General features: G+C 47.3%; 1 protein-coding gene across 1 annotated transcript in view; it reads right to left on the bottom strand.

Annotated features, from left to right (window-relative positions):
* Positions 1-16896, bottom strand: part of TMEM163 (transmembrane protein 163) — a 265454-nt gene extending 248558 nt beyond the window's left edge. The window contains 4 exon segments of the mRNA XM_032638678.1: positions 7908-7951; positions 10605-10680; positions 16694-16829; positions 16831-16896. Coding sequence (XP_032494569.1) covers positions 7908-7951; positions 10605-10680; positions 16694-16829; positions 16831-16896 — 322 coding nt within the window.
* Positions 16897-18783: the final 1887 nt, after the last annotated feature.

The raw sequence follows: 18783 nt of genomic DNA, 5'->3' as shown, positions 1-18783 counted from the left end.
ACATCTGTGAGTCTGTTTCTGTTTCGTATGTAAGTTCCTTTGTGTCATATTTTAGATCCCACATATGAGTGATTACGGTATTTGTCTTTCTCTGTTTGCCTTACTTCACTTACTATGATAATCTCTAGGTCTATCCATGTTGCTGCAAATGGCATTGTTTCCTTCTTTTTTATGGCTGAGTAGTATTCCATTGTGTATATATGCCACATCTTCTTTATCCATTCATCTGTTGATGGACATTTAGGTTGTTTCCACGTCTTGGCTATTGTAAATAGTGCTGCTATGAACATAGGCGTAAACACCCACTCTTTTTTTTTTTTAACACTCACTCTTCATATGAACAGACTATCAAGGATCACCATTCACAGGATTCCTCACATGAGGCATGAACCCAAGGCAAGCAGGAAAAAAAAAGCACCTTGGAGGAAGACAACACAAGAACCGGAAAAAGATTTTTTTAACTATCATTAATATTTGCTCAGAAAGATAAGAAAAGATCTATGGAAAAGATCAACAAAACAAGAGTTGGATGATTATTTAAAAGGCACACTCAGACAATTAAAAATAAACTTGACAGTAGGAACGAAAAGCTCAATAGAAACGTAGGAGTATAAAGTGGAGGAAATTTCCCACAATGTAGAGCAGAAAGACAGAAAAATATAAATGGCAAATAAAAAAAAAATAGAAAGGAAGGGCATACATTCATGAAAAAGACCCTACTGCAGCAAGTCTCATACAAAGGATTATGATTTAGAAAGGTTTAGGACTTAAATAGTAACCCTACAAATAAGAACTTCAAGACTCTTAAGGAACATTATTTCCTACCGAGAATTTTCTATTAAGGCATCAGTCAAGTGTCAGGATATATTAATGACATTTCAGGCTTGAAAGCTTCCCTTCCCTTGCGCCCCTTCCTAGATAGAGGAGCTAAAAGAAGATAAGGGTGTCAATCAGAGAAAAACGTGGTATCCAGGAAACGGGGAACTCAGCAGAGGAGAAAAATACATGGAATGTCCAAATCCCTTGTGAAGGATGATCCTAGGATGCAGCTGGGCACCTAATAAAAAGGGCAACCAAACAGATTAGAGGATGTCAAACAGCTCCAAGAGAGATTTCTTCAAGATGAAACTGACAGAATTATCAGTGCATCTGAAAATATTACAGAGAAGTTGAGGTTGGAATAAAAATGCTGAATTAGAGTTTAATAAGAAATAGATGCAGAGAAAAGTAAACATAGGACAAAACAAAACAGATATTAAAACCAAGAGAAAATGAAAAATGGTGCAGGAGAGAAGTAATCGTTCTTCACCCTATAGCTCAGTGAGCAAGAATTATGTAGTCATAATAATGCAAAGCATAACTATTATGCAAGGATGGAAATTCGAGAAGTCGGCATGTTTGTGTGGGACCAGGAGAAGGGTAAAGGGTAAATTATCTTCTTCCATGGTGGGAAGTCAACAAATAATGCCTAAGTGACAAAAATTCAAGAGCTGGCATTAGAAGCCTGTTACTTATACAGATATAAGTAAATGCAAGGATCAACTAACTAGAGAGGCAAAGTCATTGCCAGGATGGGGACAAGGAGGAAACAGAGAGGAGAGAGTGGGGGCTGTTATAGTTCTTAAATTTTTAAAAACCACATCCATGTTATGGCCTCCATAAAAACAACAAAAATATATATTTCTTTGGTTATTTTCCATTTGGTCTTTCCAGTGTCTTTTCCTTTCGTGTGTTTGATTCTGTTTTGATTGTCTACTCATTACATATATGCATTTTAAAGATTTTGTCAGGTAATTCTCTTCTCTGGAATTGGGAGTTCTAATCACATGCTATCTGACTTAGTCGTGGTGGATCCCTTCTCAGGAGCTTCCTATTGTTGGATTATGAGCTCATCCTTGGTGGAGCGTCATCCATGGGATGCTGCTGGGACTTACCTGAGGTTCTACGCTTGCTTCTTTCAGGCACTCCAGGGATATTTCTGACCTAGAGCCACGTCTCTGTTAATATCTCAGCTTGAGGGCTCCTAGGCTACTCGGGCAGGATAAACTCCTAAAGCGGATGCCATGGTATATCCTCCCTCAGGACCTGAGCATTCATTCCTCAAGCCACCAGGAATGAGGGCTGCTGACGGCTCACAGTCACATCCCTCTCCTGGAACCAGCCTCAACTGAAGGAAGCTGCCTCTGCCAAGGTTACACTTTTCCGTGGGACAGCTCACACCAATGACTGCTCTGACAACCTTGCTTCAATTAGAAAATTCTGAAGGGCCATTCCAGCTTCTAAGTCCCTGTGGCACAAGCCTCTGAGGTAACAGCATCAAAGTTCAACTTCTCCCCTGCCCAATCTTGATTCCCTTGCTCCCTTTCAGGTATTATTCCTTACAGCCTCTCCCAGCCTCTACTCCCAATACACCTCTTGCAGTAAATCTCAGAGTCTCAGGATCTATTTCTTAGGAAATCAACCTAGGAAAATTCCAAACACAAACTTGCACAAGGTGAGTCCTGTGGTTATGAATTCTAGTGGAACACTCCCCAGCCCTCACCAAGCTAAGCTGAGTCAGATAAGCTTCCTTATTGTCTTCCTAGGCTGGTGAGTGGGTTTATTCTAGTCCATCCTTTCATTGAAGGTAAAAGTCCTCTAGTCCCCACTATTTGCTCTGACATCTGCGGAGTTCCCTTTCCCATTAGGCTGGAGCTCTTCAAGGGGACCAAGAGACTGTCCCACTTCCTTTTTTTTTTTTTTTAATGTAATTTTTTTATACAGCAGGTTCTTACTAGTTATCTGTTTTATACATATTAGTGTATACATGTCAATCCCAATCTCCCAGTTCATCCCACCATCCCCACTCCTCCCCCCGCCGCCTTCCCCCCTCGGTGTCCATACATTTGTTCTCTACATCTGTGTCTCTATTTCTGCCTTGCAAACCGGTTCATCTGTACCATTTTTCTAGGTTCCACATATATGTCTTAATATATGATATCTGTTTTTCTCTTTCTGACTTACTTCACTCTGTACGACAGTCTCTGGGTCCATGTCCCACTTCCTAATGTTCTCTGTCGTACCTAGCAGAGCAGACAGGCAACAGAAATTCGCTAAGGACTGGATGAACACATCCACCAGGTGGAAGGAAGGATGAGCTGATAGGCATGGGAGAGTTGGCAGAGAGTGAGGAACAGGTCCCTTTACTGGGGGAAGGAGGGTTATCTCCCAAACTCTGGCATCATCTTCAGCCCTCAGGATGGGACACGAGGAAATAACCTCCTGTCAAGAAGTTTGCCAGACATTCATCTTCAAGACGCAATTCCCAGAGGACCAAATCACAGCCCTGGAGTACAAGCAGACCAGAAAACCCCTTCTTGTCCAACCGGCTAACAAAGATGCCTAGAAAGAGACTGAGAGGCAATAGGAAAAGCCCTCAGGAATTTCCCACAGGGCTCTGGCCCGTTTCCTAGCAGAGCCCAGGCGCCAGCAAGGAGGGGCAAGGACCCGGCGAGCCTAATGAGATGAGTCCAGCCGGGGCTCACTGCCCAGCTCCCCTGAGTCATTGCCACCGCTGTGTGACAAAGACACCCCCATGCAAATGCACCCTGGCCACACTCTTAATTAAAGGCTATGTGCAGAATGCAGGGAGAAGGAAGGCCGAACAAGCAAGCTAGCCGCTAAGACCCCTCCTCCACTGTGGCTGGAAACAGCAGCTCACGGTTAGCGTGGAGACTCAGGAAGATGCGCTCTCCTTCGGTCCAAGAGGAGGCACAGGGAGAGGGGAGGGCGGGAGAGTGGAATGAGGGGGAGGGGGAGGGAAGGGGCCTACAAGCCCCTTCCCCCTTCCCCACAAAGCTGAAGACGGCTTTCCCCCTTGTTTCCATTCACTTGAAAACGCTGCCGTGCCTTTTTCGGAGCTCTTTACCTGCAAATGTACATCCTCAACCTGCTGCAGCCACGGTGGCCTCGGCAGGAAGATGTCAAAAACTACTCCAGTCCAACCAATAGCTGAGCGCCAACTGTGTTAGGGGCTGAGAAAGCAGACTGGAGAAGACGGCGCCCTGCCTGTGAGGAGGGTGTATCAGTGCACAGAGCGACAATGATTGTGTGTCACGTTCCTGACTGCTGGGTGCCCACGCGGCTATGGGCAAAAGGGGCATTTCAGACAGCCCGGAGGGTCAGGGAATGCTTCCTGCAAGAGGGGATCTTTCATCTCAGTTTTGGGGGATAAGTACAATTTAGCAAGAAAACAAAGCGGGGAGTCAGGAACAAAGGGCATCTGAGGCCAAGGGCAGAGCAGGTGCATGGGTATGAGAGCGCAGGGCTGGACGCAGCATTTGGGGAACTACACGGGGGTGCTTGTGGGCTGGCATGTCGGGAGATGGGAGGAGCCGAGCACAGCCAGGAAGGCGGGGCCAAGATCAGGAGGAGCCTCTAGGTAAGCAAAGGGGTGGGACGAAAACACTACTCCGTGTCCGTGAGGCATCACTGAGCCAGCATATGGGGGAGGGGACCAGGCAGCAACCTGTGAGGACACGACCTCGAGGATATGAAGGAGGAACCCAGAGGCAGGGCGTGTTGTCAGGATGAGGCGCCCAAACTGTGTTTCAGCCTGTTCCTCCCTCCCGGTTTCCACCTCTCAGAATCAGCATCCCCGGTTATCATTCGCCCGGCACGGTCCCGGGTAGCAAGTTATCCCACTCAGCACGGCCAGGATGTGGCTCACAAGCTTCCTGCCCACATCCTGCCCCCACCGTGTCACCCGGCTCAGCAGCCCAGGCAGGCCGTGGTTGGGAAGTTGTTCCGGAAAACTCTCCACCTCGAATCGACTTCACACTACACTAGGGAAACAGCAGCTTGGGAAGAGGCCGGGCTCTTTAGAAGACCAGCAAGAATAAGACGCCATATCTAACCTAAGTACCAATGGGAAGCGTGCACGGCACCACATCTGGGCTTCCCGTGCCCAGAGAATGTCTAGAAGAAAATACAAGACATGGGCAACAAACATCGTCCGGGAGGAGCAGTAACAGGGAGAGAGCTTAGGATGGAAAAGAGACTGGCACCGTGTACCTTTGGCCTCATGAATTTTTATAATGTGCACATACTTCTTTTATCGATAGGAATAAAAAAGAACAGCCAACAACATGAAGGATCATTCTATGAACAGAATAGAAACCGAGTGTTGAAGTCTTTGGTTCAGGGAAACAGTTCAGGGACTGAGTCTTAAGGACACAGGCAGGAGAAGAGAGGCCCTCACAGGTGTCATCATCCAATGGCATAGGGGACACAAAGGGGAAAACTGGGATGAAGAAAATAACACCGTGTGATGGGTAAAACTACTCTGGGGGATGAGTCCTAGTGGCTGGGGAGGGCCCTCTCAGGATTCAGCCACCTGGAGATCCATGGGAAGATGAACTTTGCTGAAAGATGCCCACTTGCATCCTGAGGAGAAGTTGGGGTGTCTGAGAAAGTGGGGCAAGGGTCAGATCAGGACGCACGTTTTAGGCCACTGTAAAATTTTTTTTGGCCACGCCGCAGGTCATACGGGATCTTAGTTCCCCGACTGTCCTCCTGTACTGGAAGCAGAGTCTTAACCACTGGATCGCCAGGGAAGTCCCACCACTGTAACTATTTAGACATTACTCTTAGGGCACCAGAAAGCCACTGGAGGATCTTCTGTCTTCTTTCCCACCTCACAAATGTGTCACTTGAGAGATACCTAAAAAAGTTCCCAGACATATTTTGCTGAGTTTATAGAAGAATCTGTCATTTCATTTCACTTATCTTTCAACTCTTGGACTCACAAATTAAAAATAAAAAGAATAAGTACACTTATTCTACCATTTTTAAGGGTCAACAGTTTATATGAAAACCAGATATATTACTTTAAAACTCCCAAATATAAAATCACTCCTTTCAGAAAATTTTCTAATTCTTTTTTTTTTTTTTTTTTTTTTTTTTTTTGCGGTAGGTGGGCCTCTCACTGCTGTGGCCTCTCCCATTGTGGAGCACAGGCTCCGGATGCGCAGGCTCAGCGGCCATGGCTCACGGGCCCAGCCGCTCCGCGGCATGTGGGATCTCCCGGACCGGGGCACGAACCCGTGTCCCCTGCATCGGCAGGCAGACTCTCAACCACTGCGCCACCAGGGAAGCCCCAGAAAATTTTCTAATTCTTAAATCTACTGATTGACAAAATTTTTGAGTGAGCTTTTTTCTGAGAAGATCTTGGTTTGGAGTACTTTTTTTTTTTTAAGTAGAACTGTGTATCTTAGGAAAAGTTTTCCCCTGAGAATGTTTCAAATATATCTTCATTTCTCACAGAACATGTATTGAGTGCCTAAAAATTAACTTGCACTCATTCAAAGCTCAGAAAGAGTTAGAATGCATTTACCTAAATCATTCTAACAAAGACATCAATGATGTCAAAACTCTGAATTTTGAAACAGAACTTCTGTTCTCTTTCTAGCCTCATTATTAAAACAGATTTTTTTTAAGGTTTGTTCATAACAGGATTGCCATTTTCCATGCTGCCTACCGATTATAAACAGAAGTAATTTTAAAGCCAAGCTAGAGCTCTCTCTGAAATATTCAAGATGTATTACCATCTGGTTTTATATCAGCATTTGAGCAGGTCCAAAGAATCACTACATTACCAAGTATTATCAAAAATAGTTCATTTCCCTTTCAAAGCACATATTCCTCTCAAAATACTTTCAAGTCACAAACTCTGAAAATTCACCTAATTTTTCAAACTACACCAGACATATGAATGTCAACCGTAGTTACATATGTAAGTGATTTGTCACAGATCACTCAGTAATGCTGACCAAAGCTAGTTTCATCTAATGGTCTTTTGGAAAGTACTAATTTGGGAAAACATGGCATACCTGATTACTTGGAAACATATAGGAAGTAAAGGGTAACAGTCTTTATTTGCAATGTACACACTATGTAAAAATACAAATCTTCCCAGCCCTGAGAAAAAGTGTCCCCCTAACATATATATCCGGCAGCCTCATTTCCAAACACAAAAGAGACAACAGCCTTTCTCCAGAGGATGCTCAGCTAAAAATCAGCATCTACGAGTAAAGAGAAAATGGCAGGTGGGGAGATAAAGATGGGTTTCTAACTGAACCTGCAGATACAGCTCCAAGACAAGGCCCTTAGCCAGAGAACGGCTGTCAGATTTTCCAGCTGTCTCGACAAGAGTTCAACTGTTCATGAGATAAATGAGACCTAAGCCTGGTATCTAAACAAATGTTTAGATGAAATTTATTTCTAAGAAATCTTTTCCTTCCACTTAACTGAAAAAACACTTTTTAAGATTTCTCTCAGTTCATTCATTCAACAGTCTTGAGTACTGATTCCATGTAAAGATGTTCATCCTGCCCCCAAAGAGTTTACCATCCAGTCGTGGCAAGAAGGCATGACAATAAACACAGTCTTCTACTCTTCACCATGATTGTCACCCCCTGGCAACACACACACACACACACACACACACACACACACACACACACACACACTCCGAACACTTCTCTGCCATCTCAAAGCACTGCATTCTATAGCAATTCTCTTTAAAACGGTTCAACCTGACCATTTCACAGGATAAAACGGGGGGGTTTGCCAAGCCAGACCATATTCCATTTTATCCCATCTCTCTGTCAACCACCTCCTTGGAGAATAAGACTGGGGGCTCCTTCTGACACTTTTTAAAAAATACTTTCACTGCACTTTCTAAAACGTACCATTTTCCTTGAAATACTAATTTACACAACTTCAAAAGTCAGTTTATATTGCTTAATCTCTACTGATTTTCTCTCCCTTCAAAACGATGAAAAGGATTGAGCGAAGGCCTGTCAACATGTAAACGATGCCTTAAATTTTTTTTTAATATTTCATATTACAAAATAAACCTAGGAAACTAAAGAGTAAAACCAGCAGCGCTAACAACACAGCCACAGGCCACCTCAAGGGTCTAAAATACGAAATACAGGTGCACATACACTGAAGCTACTCTGTAGTTAAAGCGGGGAAAAATATCATTTATCCTCTACATGTTTTGGTTTCACTGGACCAGAACAAGTTGAAAGCAACTTGGGAATAAATTGAATGTACCATAGAAAGCAACAAAGATCATATCATGTATATGTCAATGCCAACATTTTATAGGCAAGAACTTACAGGAGTTAAATTGTTTGCTTGCCATAAAAAAGTGGTAAGACCGTCTGAAAAGAAACAGATCGCTTCTCACAAAGCAATATTCGAATTCCATATGCATTATGCAACAGTCTTTTCCTATTATAAGAAATGGAACAAAGTTTTTATGATAACTGATCAGGCATAATATGGGAAACCAAAATTTCCTCCAAATTTGTTCTTATTCTGAGATTAAAGGCATCAAATGTAGGATCCTTCTCCCAAAGGAAAGACTTGCTCAGCATTTCTTCACATTCAGGTCCTCATTCAAACACCCACGTTATAGAGTCGTTAACATCTCTATCAGGCACACAGCCGTGCATCTGAGTAACTATTATTCTGTCTGTAAATCACCTCTCCCTTCCCGGCTTTCCTCTTTCTTTCCATATGTAAATTGTGGTGTCAGATTCGGACCCCACCACCAGCCACCGAGACCAAATTATGCTGCAGGGACATCAGTCGGGCTCCAGGGACATCAACTGGGCTCGTTATTCTTGATTCAGCATTAAAAAAAAAAAAAAAAAGGAGGAGGAAGAGCTATTTTCAGGAATCAGAATTCCTCTTTTTTTTTTTAACATCTCTATTGGAGTGTAATTGCTTTACAATGTTGTGTTAGTTTCTGCTTTATAACAAAGTGAATCAGTTATACATATACATATGTTCCCACATCTCTTCCCTCTTGCATCTCCCTCCCTCCCACCCTCCCTATCCCACCCCTCTAGGTGGTCACAAAGCACCGAGCTGATCTCCCTGTGCTATGCGGCTGCTTCCCACTAGCTATCTATTTTACGTCTGGTAATGTATATATGTCCGTGCCACTCTCTCACTTCATCCCAGCTTACCCTTCCCAGAATTCTTCTTGATCAGATTTCTGGCTCACTGGTAAATGTTTCTACCCTGAAATGCATTATTCTTGGCTGCTAAATGTGTGGCTTTAAGAAAACAAAAAACAGGGCTTCCCTGGTGGTGCAGTTGTTGAGAATCTGCCTGCCAATGTGGGGGACACAGGTTCGAGCCCTGGTCTGGGAAGATCCCACGTGCCGCGGAGCAACTGGGCCCATGAGCCACAATTACTGAGCCTGCACGTCTGGAGCCTGTGTTCCGCAACGAGAGAGACCACGATAGTGAGAGGCCCGCACACCGCGATGGAGAGTGGCCCCCGCTTGCCACAACTAGAGAAAGCCCACGCACAGAAACGAACACCCAACACGGCCATAAATAAATAATAAATAAATAAATTAAAACTGCAACCTCCCTTTAAAAAAAAAACAAAACAGGAATCAGAAAAACAAAATTAAAAAACAAAACAAAAAGCCAAGACATGGCACTACAGTGTTTCCAATATAAATTGCTTCCAGGAATATATGCTGAGTTTTGCAGGGAGCACTTGGTCAAATTCTAATATTCCCTCTTGGGAGCCAACAGCAACTTCCAGCAGCAGCTCTAACTGTGCAGAATGGGAATTTCAACACACACAGGGCAGCATCTTCCGGCGGACACAGCCCTTTCTTCTCCTGCCTCTGTGGGTGTCACATGAGACACCTCGCTACGATACTCATCACTTAGAATATAGATCTTTCTGTTAAGTCATAAATTAATCACGAAACGCACAAAATACATTCTTTTCCCTACATTAAAGAAATAAATAAAAAGCACTGTGGTTTCCATTAAGGTTGAGCTGAAGCTGAAATGTCACTGCTTAAGCTTGTGAATCACCGCCCGATGTAATAAGAATAAACACCACACACATCATCTCTATAGGCCTGCAAATGTTAGCAGAGAAAACGCATGTCCATGGGGCTTCCGAACTCGGAAACAGGATCATCCATGGGCAAAAAGTGTTCGGTTGTCTTTGTTCCTCTTGATTATAATAAATATTTTTGTTTCCATGGCCACTGAAAACTTGAGAGAGGACCCTCCCATTCTCGTTTCATTAACACGTACGGAATGATTTATTCAAACCTTACGCAGATATAATCGAGGGAGAGACTGCACTCATCTGTGGCATGAGGCTCAAAATACGAATCTCAAGGACGTACATTTGTCACTCGCCAGCCCAGGCTGAAGGCATCCACCAAGGAATATTTTCACTATTCAGCTGGCAGCCAGAATCTACTGCCACGAACCCGCAGTACTGATGAGAGCCAAAGCCCCCAGCCACGTTCTCTATTTCTTCTTCTTCACCACCTCTTGCCTCTGCAGAGGAGAGAAGCCCATTTTGCCTGATTTATAAGCAACCTGACTATGCAACCACTGAAAAACAATTTACTCATCAATGACAGTCGGCTAAAAGCAAAAAGCACATCCCATAGGAGTCATAGAATAAAACAGGCAACACCGGCACATACATCGCTCAGCAAGATGCCGGATACTCACTAAAGGCAGCCACCGGCCAGGGCCCAGTGTGACAATAATGGAGAAACCAGGAGACCCACAACGCCTTCTTTCTGTAGTTCTGGGCTTCGTGGGGGTTTAGCCGAGTGCTGCTTTCTAGTAAGCCTGACAAAAACAAGGAGGAAAAGGAAGTTAGGCATTTCCTTATTAGAAACCCACCAACTAGAGCTATTCTTTCTTAGCCAAGGATTGCAAAACTGGACAGCCCGCGGGCCGAGATGTGGGGTTTTTCCATTGAAATATAGTTGATTTACAACACTGTGTTAGTTTCAGGTGTACGGCAAAGTGATTCAGTTATCCAAGAGGTGTTTTAACATTTAGGAGGGTCACACGAAAATCAAGCTTTCTGGCCTCTCTTGAAAGATCTCGGCTCTGGCAATATTTGACTCGTGTTCCCAAGGGTAATGGCAGCTGTCTTCTTTCTCAAGTACCCTACACCCCCTGACCTGACATATGACCCCAGCCATCCCCCCGCCCCTGTGGCTCACTGGCTCACATAGGTGCTGCTCCTTCTAACAAGACGTTTTCATTAGAAAAAGTAGCCCACATCTGGTTGGGCATTTGGGCTCCTCAGCGTGGCACTGAATTTGCATTTTGCTCCATCAGCATGGCCCTAACTGGCGGACCGGGTTTTGGGGTTGTGGAATACAAATGCCCCCACGCCGCCCACTCAACAGTAACAGAAGGAGGACCATTTTCTCTTTAACCACAACCAACAACCACCAGGCCTAAATGACATGCCACGTTTTCTTCCCTCTCTTTCTGCTCTATAGTATCTATTCCTGTGTATCAGTCAAATGTCAAAAAATTCTCACACTATTGCAGCGGGGTAAACCTGCTAAAACTGCAGGTCGCTCTCCCCAGGTGGGTCACGTGTAAGAAAGGTTTGATTTCGTCTCCTATGCTTTCAACATTGAGAGTCCTCAACAGTAACAGAAATTCAGGACGACTCTGAGGCAATGCCCAAGCTTCAGCAGCCATGGGTTGAAGACTAAAACATCTTCAGCACGATCCTCATTTATATTTTTTCTTCTCCTTTGTAAAGAGATCATATACGGCATCTCTTAGCTGCATGAAGAACCAAACTCTCAGCCCGGCATTCTACATAAACAGGACAACATCTCTGGCCAAACAACCCATAATATACCTTTCAGAGGTGGAGCAGCCTCATCACAACAGCTCCAAATGATGAAGGAATTGGTAGTCAGAGCTTAAGCACCCACCTGTAAAATAAGGCACAGTGTGCAACAAGTCACACCTAAGCATTGTGGAAAAGGCATCTTTCCGTTAGACTGGGTACCACATTAAGCCTCTGGTTGCCAAAAACTGCATCCTGCTCAAAAATTATAACAAGGAACCTGTTAAAACTTCCCAATTCCATTAACTACCCAGATTTAAGCACCCTGAAGAGGGCCTAAATAAACAGGAAATGTGGAGAAGCCTGCTTACTGAGTCCAGTGTACAGCCACAGATTTTTTTTTTAATAAATTTAATTTATTTTTTATTTTGTTTCTGGCTGTGTTGGGCCTTCATTGCTGCGCGTGGGCTTTCTCTAATTGTGGTGAGCGGGGTACTCTTCATTGTGCTGCGCAGGCTTCTCACTGCAGTGGCTCTCTTGTGGAGCTTGGGCTCTAGGCGCACGGGCTTCAGTAGTTTGTGGCACGTGGGCTCAAGTAGTTGTGGCTCGCAGGCTCTAGAGCACAGGCTCAGTAGTTGTGGCGCACGGGCTTAGTTTGCTCCAGCGGCACGTGGGATCTTCCCGGACCAGGCTTGAACCCGTGTACCCCTGCATTGGCAGGCGGATTCTCAACCATTGCACCACCAGGGAAGACCCCACAGATTTTTAATCATTGAAACCTGTAGACTTATTTACAAGCAAAAGGTAGATGGAATTTGCAAAAGGTAGGTAATAAACTCCATCTCCATCACCTCACTGTAAAAATCTCCCCAGACCTTCCTTAAAAATGCACTTGGGGGGCTTCCCTGGTGGCGCAGTGGTTGAGAGTCCGCCTGCCGATGCAGGGGACACGGGTTCGTGCCCCGGTCCGGGAAGATCCCACATGCCGCGGGGCGGCTGGGCCCATGAGCCATGGCCGCTGGAGCTCTGCGCTCCGCAACGGGAGAGGCCACAGCAGTGGGAGGCCCGCGTACCGCAAAAAAAAAAAAAAAAAAAAAAAAAAAAAAAAAATGCACTTGGACAGAAAAAAACGAAAGACCTTCCCTCTTATCAAATTGTGCCCTGAGTACAAGTGATTTCAAACTGTCCCTTTGTTCCTGCTTCCCTAGCTGCTGAAAAACACCCCATTCTAATTTTCACTGTGATCACCCTTGACTCCAGTTAAAGCCACAACCTAGAATAAGCAGGTCCCAGTGACTCCCCGATAATTTATTTCCCTTTGCCCAAATGATATGGAAATCTTTCTTTCATCCTGGCCAATTGATTTTCAAGAGCAAGTGAAGCTGTAACATTTAAGTACTGACTCAAATAAGCAGTTCTATTTGCTGGGTACTTTGACAGCAACCACCTTGAGAGGTTATCCACTGGGGTAAAAACGAGGTTTCTTCTAGAAGTAGATTTAATTTTTCTAAGAGAAACGACAAGGATCTGGGTTTTCAATTCCAACACATGACATTTATTTTCCCTACCAAAGCCAGCTGTTTCCAACAATATGAACTGGAGCTGACCGCACAGACCAATCATGTGTCTCACCCCAGAGTGGGCCAGCACTCCCCTTGGAGGGAGTCTGGGATGCCAGCTCACCTGGGTTTGCACTGCCCTGCCAAGGTGGCAGGTGAATCCTTCTGATCAGCAGGACTGGTAGTTCTTCCGCAGATCTGATCCTGTATGTGCTTCCCCAATGAGATGCTTCAAACTTTAAACACTGGAGTAAATTGGAAGACTGTCCAAGAAGGGAAGAACTTTCCCATTTCTATCCAACCTTCTGTTTCCTGCTAGTTTTCCTTCCTAAAAACAGAGCTAATACCAAGAATGGAAAACTTCCCACTCCTCAAAGAAAGTGGGGTATAATGACCTATGAGGATCCAGCTCATAAATGAAAGGTCTGCACACAGGTGCCACTACCTCCGCCCCGTGTTAGCTGCACACACATGTGCAAGACACAGAGATGCACTGAGAATTCCTGAAGCTTTCAAGAAGCTGTGTGTCAAAGGCAGAAGAAAAGCAGCACAGCCTACAGAAGCCAAGGCAGGCCTCAGATTGGCACACAGGGCTGGATCCTTCCTACCCATAGCTGGCCTCCACATTCAAATTTTTAATCTCACTTGAATTTCACCTATTTGTAATTTGGGCCTGGCAAGAGTAAGCATAAGGGTTGTATTAATGAAGGACTGATACCTTATTTAGGGGGGAGGAGATGCAAATATATGCAGGGAGATTGAAGCCATCAGTCATTTTCCATGCTAGTATGAATTAGTTCCAATTGCTTTCTCCTATGAGTTTAGTCCCACTTGGATTCTCTGAAGGAAGGGGTATATTCATTAGATGGTAAGGTAGTAGGAAATGCTGAAGCACGTAACACTCTAGGGCCCTAAGCGCTTGGGGCAGAATGATGGGAAAACACCTGTGGGGAGAAGAGTGGGTATTAAAAGGTAGGGCGTGGAAATGCGTAAGACAAACTTGGCCTATGTTTTGTTTTAGTCCCTAAAGGTCTATGGACCACAAACCTCTCGCTCCCTGAACTACAAGGCTCGGTAACCGCAGTGTCATTTGGCTGACAATATGAGCTCATTAGGGTTCTGGGAACCAGCCCACGTCACTTCTAAGGAAAAAGTACCTCATCAAGTCTCCAAATACTAGATGTGTATAAAGCAAGCCTTTGATCAAAGTTAAATGGAGCCTGTCACAGGGTCCTGATAGCTCAGAAGGAATTTAGGGCAAGAGAGAAGGCCAAGTATAGGTACAAATCCAGGTGCCCACCCACCACAAACACACATACCCACTGGTAGGTATTTAGGCCTCAAAGAAAAGCAAGCCAGACGTGATGTAGAGATACACATCAAAGCAACCGCTGAGGCTTCCTCCTCCCCAAATCCTCTCACCATTAGAAAAAGGTAGCAGCAAGTGGAACAGTTCCCAAGGGATAGAAAACATCGATATTGGAAGATGCAGCCCCGTTCATAAAAAATAACACAAACACAAAATATTATAAGAAACCTCCCTAGGTAAGCTTCTGATTTATTTAATAAAAATGACTCATTCAGCATTAACTCTTTGCTGTCAGGAATGGGTCAAACAGAAGAATGTCACACTGACTTTCAGCTTTCTACGCCACATGGCGCTGGGTTCTTTGGGGGACAGGGTTCATCTTAACAGAGAGGCAGTGTGTGACATGCAGCGCTTTCACACAGTGACAGTTTATGAACAGTGAATGCTTTCATGCTATAACATAATGGAAAATGAAATTCAGTTGACCAGTGAAAAATAACCTTAAGAATAAATTCAGAAGGGCTTTTTACACTTGAGCATGTGCTACAAAATAACACTAAATATTAACTGGCCCTAGCACTTTTTTCCCTCCTATCATTTTGTGAGGTGGGGAGAAATAGGCCAGCTTTTACAGATGACCTGCAATGCTACAAAAATAAGCCCAGCCCAGAGTTCGGTCTTTCTTCAATGCAAAAATTTTTAAATCCTACAACACTAGTTATAGTGGGAAAGGTAATTAACACGACCTACACTAAAAATAACAGGTTTTGCTGGGTGCTTGTGATGTCACCCATCATCAGCTCGAAAATGATAGTCGAGTTAGGTGAGAACAGGAGGAGAAACTGCAACATAGGCGCGGAACTCGTTGCACCTGGAGGGGCTCCAGTTCTCACCCGGGCATCCCTGCCGATTCTCTGGGAATTGCCGTTTGCATGCTTCACATGCTACAGTTTAAAATTTCTAAGACGAAAGAGATCGTGCATCCGAACACTAAACCAGAATAAAAATGTACAGGAGATACTAAGAATAGGACAGAAACCTGCGATGACTGAAATATACAAATCCGCCGCAGCCAACAAAATAAGGCTTCCAAGAACAGGGGGTGGAAGTGGCGACGAGCCGGCTCCCCGTTAAGGGCCGGCTGTCAGAATCCCGTTTCGGCCACTAACCGGGTTTAGGAAAGCCACCGAGTCTTTCTGAGGGGGCCGATTTGGATTTCGATTCAGCAAGAAGCAGAGAAGGTATAGACGTGGCTACGAAGAGGGCTCCCTCTGAGGCAAAAGGAAACGAGAGGGGGAGAAAGAGAGGAATGTAGAGAGACACGGGAATAGGCAACTCAAAGAGGGCATCAGCTGTCGATCAGAGGGTCGGGTTTGGCCTCCCCAGAAAGGGACGTTTGCGGGCTTCCAGGCCAGTGTCTTGGGAAGGATTCTGAAGGGGGCTAGGGATGGGGGCGCTCCGGGAACCATCACGTTCCAGTGGCATCCATCCAGGATTGGTGGCCCAAATCCAAGTGTCCCAGGCCTCTCCCCCCACCGGCAGACAGCGGGGCAGTGACCCACAGTAAACTGGGTCCCCTGTAAATGAGAGTCGGGAGTCACCCGACTCCCGTTCGCCGGGGCGGTCGCCGAGGGACTCCTCGAGGCTAAATCCGCAGAGGGAAGTTCTCCCGGGGAGCCGGCGGGGGCCGCAGGGGGCTGGGGAAGGAGGATGTACAGAGCTCAGGACCCTCCCAACTGAGCAGGACCCGCAGTCGAAAGAAAAAGAAGAAAAAAAAAAAATCACTCACACACACACACACACACAGACACACGCACACGCCTCCCGCAAACTTTTCCAGTGGGCGCCGGAGGGACCAGGGCTGGCCGAGAGGAGGACGCGGGCCCCGGCGGGGTCGCCCAGGAGGCAGCACGGTTCGCGGGTTCCGGCGAAGGCTCCGCGGCCCGGGAGGCGCCGGCCGAGGGAGGTGGGGCTGCCGCCCTCTGCTCTCCGCGCCTTCTCGCGGGAAAGTCCCGGCTCCGCGCCCCCGCGCGCGCCAAGAGCCGAGCCCTGCGTCCGGCCCCACCCGCCAGCGGGGAGAGGCGGGCCTGGAGCAGCGGCTCCTCAACGCGCCCGCCCGGCAGGAAGAAGGGGCCGGGCCGGGGGAAGGGACCCGGTGCGGCGCGCGCTCACCTCGATCCTCCAGCCCGTCGCTGAACTGGCCGCTCTCGCTGATCCGCAGCTGCCGCTCCTCCTCGGGCTGCGGCGGCTCGTGCGCGGGGGAGCTCAGCGGGCCCGGGCCGGGGGCGGCGGCCAAGGGCGCGTGAAACCCGGGGCGGTGGCGGGACGGCAGGGCCCGGGGGGCTGCGGCGCTCGCTGCCCGCGGCCGGCTCCATGGCGCGGGGCGGCGACGACGAGCGCGGCGGGTACTCGAGTCAGAAGTGCGAGGCGCAGCGGCTGGGAACAGGCAGAGGGACGCACCGACCCGCGCGGAGAGGGAGGGCGGGCGCCGCGGAATGGAGGTGCGGCGATGGCAGGGGGCGGGGGGTGCGGGCGCGGCGCGGCTCGCGTGGCGGGTGGCAGAGCCTGGAGCCCAGTAGTCGGCGCCGCGCTCCGCCCCCAGGGGCAGGTGCGTGCGGCAGGGACCCGCCCCGAGGCACGGGCGCCGGAACCGGCGCTCCGAGGCCGGTGGGAAGGGAGGGAATTGCGGCCAGGCCCTGATACCCGGAGGCTCGGCGGTGTGGGAGGACGACTGGGAGAGCCGTGACTAGCAGGCGGCCGGGGCAGGGCCTGGTGATGGGTGTGACAGGAGACCTGCCCCACTCGTTGCCGCGGGATGGTGACCAGAGGAGACCGCCCCCGGCCCCGGACCCCACTCCTTTACCGTCCTAGAAGCCTGCGGCCGCGCTTGGGTAGAAAAGCCATCAGCGCCCTTATTTGGCATCTTTCTCCTCTGGAGTCGCACAGGCTTCAGAGACTATGGAGGGTCTCCTGCCTGGGCTGCCATCCTCTACCGCCCATCCCGGGAAAACGAGGTTCCCTAGCCCCCAAGCCCATCCGTGTCGGGCCTTCTTCTAGGAGCTTTGATTGCCTCCAGCACCAACTTAAGGGGGCCGGGTATCTTAGGACCACAGGGCGTTTCTAGAAGGTGTTTGGACACCACCCCGCCCTCCTTGCGACTGCCCCTGGGCCTTGGTCCACAGCCGGCTCTCTACTTGCCCTCTGAGTAGCCGAGGTCTTGCCCGTACTTCAGGCCTCCGATGGAAGCCTTCCCTCCTACAAGAAGCCCTCCCCTGGCTTTCTTGGCGCGGCCAACTGTCCCCACCTCTGAGCGCGCAGAGGTCGTCCCTTGCGCCGTCGGGCTCATCTCCGCAGCGAGGGCGGCGAATTCGTCTACTCCGGGACCCACGCCCGGCGGTGTAGCTCGGAGAGGTGCCTCATGGTGGGATCAGCCATTTGTCAGAATTCAGCTTGAATGTAATAGCAACATTCAAATTCACGAACCTAGATTTCACCTTCCTATGTATAATCAGTCTTCAGATTTAATGAGTTCTCTAAAATGCCAATTCCTCGTTTAAAGCCTGCCTACTGTGGGGAACGGCACCCTGTTTTCTGAAGAGTAACCAGTTTCCTTTCTCATTCTCGCTTTGCCTGCGATGGAAATCGGAGCGGGATTTAAATGCCTTGGTCGTGCAGTGGAAACAGCACTAGCACTGGGAAGAGGGTCTCATTTTATTTTGTTGCTGTTGTAGGGTTGGAATGAGAATATCTGAGTTGACCTTGGCCAGCTCACGTTACCTTTCGGACCACTCATCTAACTACAAACGGAAAGAGTTGGGACTAGGGCGTTTCAAAGGCCGCTTCTTGCTAGGAAGGGAGGGAGGAAAGGAAGGGGGAAAAAAGCAAAGAAAAACGCTATGATTCTTTGGACAAAAAAACAACGAAAGTTTTTACCCACTGGTCTTGCTTCTCTCTTCTGAGGTAGACAGACTTCGGGTACTTGCAGACACCCCAACACACACACCTCTGTTACTCTCTCCCACCCAGACTGTTTTCCTCCAGGTTTTCACATTTAATCCGTCAATGGCTCTCAAACATAAGAATCACCTGGGGAGTTTACAAACAAAAATACCCAGGACTCACCTGCTGCTAGAGATTCTAATATCACAGGTGATAATGTGGGTATTTTTTAAAGCTCCCTTCCCATTTTTTTTTTAACGTTTTTATTGGAGTATAATTGCTTTACAGTGGTGTGTTAGTCCCTCCCCATTCTTAAATCATCT

This window comes from Phocoena sinus, chromosome 7, assembly GCF_008692025.1.
Source record: "Phocoena sinus isolate mPhoSin1 chromosome 7, mPhoSin1.pri, whole genome shotgun sequence".
Taxonomy (NCBI): Eukaryota; Metazoa; Chordata; class Mammalia; order Artiodactyla; family Phocoenidae; genus Phocoena; species Phocoena sinus.
The sequence above is the reverse complement of the archived record's forward strand: the minus strand, read 5'-3'. Positions and strand labels throughout refer to the sequence as shown.